Source organism: Quercus suber, unplaced genomic scaffold (assembly GCF_002906115.3).
Source record: "Quercus suber isolate HL8 unplaced genomic scaffold, Cork oak 2.0 scaffold_406, whole genome shotgun sequence".
In the NCBI taxonomy this organism is placed as follows: Eukaryota; Viridiplantae; Streptophyta; class Magnoliopsida; order Fagales; family Fagaceae; genus Quercus; species Quercus suber.
Genome location: NW_027069857.1, coordinates 223413 through 228403, shown reverse-complemented (window position 1 = coordinate 228403; position 4991 = coordinate 223413). Strand labels below are relative to the sequence as shown.

General features: G+C 27.5%; 1 protein-coding gene across 1 annotated transcript in view; it reads right to left on the bottom strand.

Moving 5' to 3' along the window:
* LOC136062355 (transcription factor PHYTOCHROME INTERACTING FACTOR-LIKE 15-like) overlaps positions 1–3073 on the bottom strand; it is a 25333-nt gene extending 22260 nt beyond the window's left edge. The window contains exons 1-2 of the mRNA XM_065761307.1: positions 2956–3073; positions 1540–1755 (exon numbers count right to left, since the gene is read on the bottom strand). Coding sequence (XP_065617379.1) covers positions 1540–1755; positions 2956–3073 — 334 coding nt within the window. The remainder of the gene's footprint in view (positions 1–1539; positions 1756–2955) is intronic.
* Positions 3074–4991: the final 1918 nt, after the last annotated feature.

Genomic DNA, 4991 nt, shown 5'->3' with positions numbered 1-4991 from the left:
CTATCGCATTGAATGCACTCAACCAACCCCCCTGGCCGCATTAATGGGGAGGTAACCCCTTGGCAGGATAACGTTGGTTAGAGTGAGCCACTTGAGTGCGGATAAGGCTTCTGATGGGACGGACAACCAGAAGAAAAGCAAATAGACGATCAACAGATGGAAGCAGGAGATAGGAAGATGAAAACTATAAAAGAAGAGCTAGTAAAGCCAGGAGGGGGGGGGGAAACCTGAGGGCCTCCTCGGCTATAGGCCGAGGAGCATTCCCCTATTTGTAAGGAAACACTTAGCCATTTTTATAAAAAAAAGTATGAGCGTGGTGATCGACGGCCAGCACCTAAGCCTGTCAACCCACTCTCTATAAATTTATTGTTTGGGCTTATTGGGCTGAAACCCAACACTCAATTCAAATTGGGTCCTTACATATATATATATATATATATATATATGTAACTTAAGCTTTTATTAGAAGAGAAATAATATTTAAATAAAATTTTCACAATAAATCTTATATAGCAAATTGTTGTTATTATTGGTAAGTAAAAAAATTAATTTCATTGGTGAGCCAAGATTAGAACCGATAACAACTTAATACATAACATTTGTTGTGAAAATACTATGAACGCAACATTAATTACTTTTTATGAAAAATAGTAATTTATCATTTTATTAAAGTAGCAGATTTTGAATTCGATTCTTGTCTTCACTCTATCTTCAATTTAAAATGTTAAAAAAATTTTGTGTTGACCCCACTTGTTAAGGGGAATTTAGATCCAATAGGCCAATACCCACATAGATGAGAAGTGTTAGAATCATAATTAAATTATTAAATTAACCATTTTCTAACCGTTTAGACAATCAATAACTTGACATGGTATCATAGTAGAAAATACTAAGTTTGATTCCTACCTTTATAATTTAACAAAAATCTTTTCTTGTCTTTTTATTCCAATCTTTTAATTTAATCTTTATATTTTCGAAAAAGAAGAAGTAGATTCTACTGGTGCTGTACTATTTATAGCAAGAATGAAATAAAAAGCATAATTGTCCCGTAATAATCCAATTTTAATTATGAATTAGTGCTACATAGAAATGAAATAAATAAATAAACTAGTAAAACAATGGGTGGAAAATTTGTATGGAACAGAGTTTCTCTCAAAACTAGTTTGGAGATAACTCTTCAAACTTCTTATGTATCTTTTCTTTTTTGTATGAATTTTGAGAACTTAATCGTTGAATTTCATATTTTTTATATTCTTAAAATTTATATTAAATTTTGTTTAAATTAGATGTTATTTAGTATTCGATCAATAAAATTATTTTTTATACACAATTTTAGATCATAAAAACTTGAAATTTTAATATTTATTTAATGACATAGAAATTAATATTTAATTTTCTTGAAATTTTGCAAATATAAAAAATATAATAAGAACATGCATTCTAACAATTAAATTTTAAAATTTATATTTGATATAAAAATATATAAAGAATTTGTAAGATTTTTCTCCAAACTAGTTTGGAGAATCTTTGCTCATTTACAGGTTGCAATTTGAAGAGAATCTTTATTCATTTGCATGGACATGACTGCCAAAAAGGAGGTCGGCTTGTTAAAGCAAGCAATGTGAGTGATATCATGTTCCTCTCCACTAGCCGCTTCTTCAACAGTCAGCAGCGGAGCTGACTGCTTTAAGTCTCCAACTACCAGCCGCCCATTTTTTGCAGTTCCAAGCAATTTGTTAGCTGAGCTCTCTGAGTCTGACCAAGAAAAGAAGATAAAAAAATATCTCATCTACTTTTTTTTTAATCACATGAATTTCAGCGCCCATGTAGCACATTGCTAGGGAAACAACAGTTTCTATTTCTCTCATTAAAAAAAAACAGTTTCTATTTCTCCCAACCAAAAAAAAAAAAATCTCATCTACTTTTTTTTTTATGCTTTTTTTTTTCTTTTACATCGCATGCGACAAAGATGATTGAGTAAGTCTATGCGTTTATACAATAAGTTAAAACATGTATTTCAGCGTACACGTAGCTACTTGTCAGGAAAACTGTTAAAGTATTGCTGTCGGTGCGAGGCTTGATGGGAGGACTTTTCAAATTGTTTCATTTAGTAAGTAGTACAAGTAACCATTGTCATAATATGGGGTTAATGAGTTCACACTAGAATTTTTTTTTTTTTCATAGTAAAATTTTAAATAAAATAAATTATTAATAAATATCTTAAAAACAGTTATTAAGCAAACCCATATTGACATAAAGATAATATTTAGTGGGACGAAATTGATGTTTAATCTATCATGACAATATTTTTTTAAAAAAAAATTGAGAGGAATATCATGACAATAGTTATAAACAAAAATATGAGATATATATATATATATATATTTGGAAATATGAGAAATATTGGGTCTTCATTATTACTAATAATAAATAGACTTTTTAGTACTAACATTTGACTAAAAATGTTTTTTTATCACTTATAATTGAATATATATTATAGATTTTAGTTAATTTAATTGATAAAATATTTGTCATTAAATAAGAAATTTGAAGTTCGATTTCTACCTACACCAAAAAATTAATTGGTGTTTTAGTTTGATAATAAAAAAAATCAATAGGTTGAAACTATCTTAAAAAAAAAAAATATCTAAAATTAATTAACTTTTTTTAAATGTAAAGAACTGGCGTGTCAGTCTTTGATCATATTATTTAACTTCCTACCCATGAAATACTCTAGCTCTATGAAGTGATGATGTGGTAGATGGTTCTTAAAACGAGGTAGGCTTGTTTTGAAAATTGAATACCTAAAATTAATTAACTTTTATTTTAATATACAAAACTAGTGTCTTAGACTTTGATCATATTATTTTATTTTTTACCCACAAAATACACTAGGTCTATAAATTGATAGCGTAGGAAATAGATTTTAAAACGAGGTCGGCTTGTTGACAAAACAAGCAATATGGGTGACGCCATGTTCCACCCCAATTTCCGCTTCTTCAACAGTCTTCAGCTGACTTGCTTTAAGTTGGATCCAATTCCAACCGCCCATTTTTTTGCAGTTCGAAGCCATATCTTAGCTGAGAGCTCTCTGACCAAGCAAAAAAAAAAAAAAAAAAAAAAAATCTCCGCTACTTTTTATTTTATGTTTCTTTTTTAATCGCATGCGACAAAGATGGTTGAGTAAGTCTATGAATGTTCTCTACCCAAAAAAGAAGTCTATGCATGTATACAAATAATACAATAAGTTAAAACATGAATATTAGTGTCCATGTAGCACATTGCCCGGGAAACAACATTTTCTATTTCTCTAAAAAAATATTTTCTATAGTTTTTTTTTTTCAAAAAATTATACAGAGATTCTATAATTTTTTTTTCATAATTATCGAGATTTTTTTATTTATATTATTATGATTATTTTTAGGAATTATGGACATGATTTGTTAATGAAGTGGGATGGAATTGATATTATTCTACCATGTCAATAATTATAAACAAAAATTATGAGAAATATTGGGTCTTCATTATTACTAATAATAAATATTATTTTTTTGAGGGAATAGTAATAAATATTCTTTTTAGTACTAACATCCTGACTAAAAATTTATTATTGACAAATGTAATTTTTTTTTTTATCATTTATAATTGAATATTTAAAATTATTTAACTTTTTTTAATATAAGGAATTTGTGTCTTAGAATTTGAATTTTTTTTAAAAATTAAATGAAAAATAGGTAGAAGGACGACTTAAATTGGCATATTCTACCTAGACGTGACTATAATATCTTAGCTAGACCATTTTACTTCTCACCTATGAATCATTCTCTCTTTTAGCGTGAATTGTCATATTTCAGGTTTTTAATCATTCTCTCTTTAACCAAAAGGGGATATATATGAACACGAGAAATTCTATGCTTTCTTTTAAGGTTAAAAGGATAACGATATTAGATATATTGTACTTTTTGGGTGGTAATTGGTAAATGTTGGCCCTTATTGATTTTGACAAATTTTGTTATTTGGAATAATCATTAAAGCAAACTCCAACAAAGATGGAAGTCATTCAAAAAATACAACTAAAAGCAACCAAATGCTTGTAAATGACATATAAATTTTCTACACATACATTTTGGACATAAATACCTTCTATATTATTACTAATAATAAATATTATTTTTTTGAGGGAATAGTAATAAATATTCTTTTTAGTACTAACATCCTGACTAAAAATTTATTATTGACAAATGTAATTTTTTTTTTTATCATTTATAATTGAATATTTAAAATTATTTAACTTTTTTTAATATAAGGAATTTGTGTCTTAGAATTTGAATTTTTTTTAAAAATTAAATGAAAAATAGGTAGAAGGACGACTTAAATTGGCATATTCTACCTAGACGTGACTATAATATCTTAGCTAGACCATTTTACTTCTCACCTATGAATCATTCTCTCTTTTAGCGTGAATTGTCATATTTCAGGTTTTTAATCATTCTCTCTTTAACCAAAAGGGGATATATATGAACACGAGAAATTCTATGCTTTCTTTTAAGGTTAAAAGGATAACGATATTAGATATATTGTACTTTTTGGGTGGTAATTGGTAAATGTTGGCCCTTATTGATTTTGACAAATTTTGTTATTTGGAATAATCATTAAAGCAAACTCCAACAAAGATGGAAGTCATTCAAAAAATACAACTAAAAGCAACCAAATGCTTGTAAATGACATATAAATTTTCTACACATACATTTTGGACATAAATACCTTCTAAGGAATTAAATAATAATGAATTTACTTTGATTGCAATTTATTTGGTAAAGGGCTTTCGAGACTCTGGAGGTGTTTGGTACACCATTTCAAACAACAATTTTCAGTTTTTAAACAATATTATACGTATTTTTACATACATTTTTATTCACACATATTTTTACACATATTTTTAAATAATAAAACACATATTTTTAAGTGCATACTCTAAACACCTGTTCTCT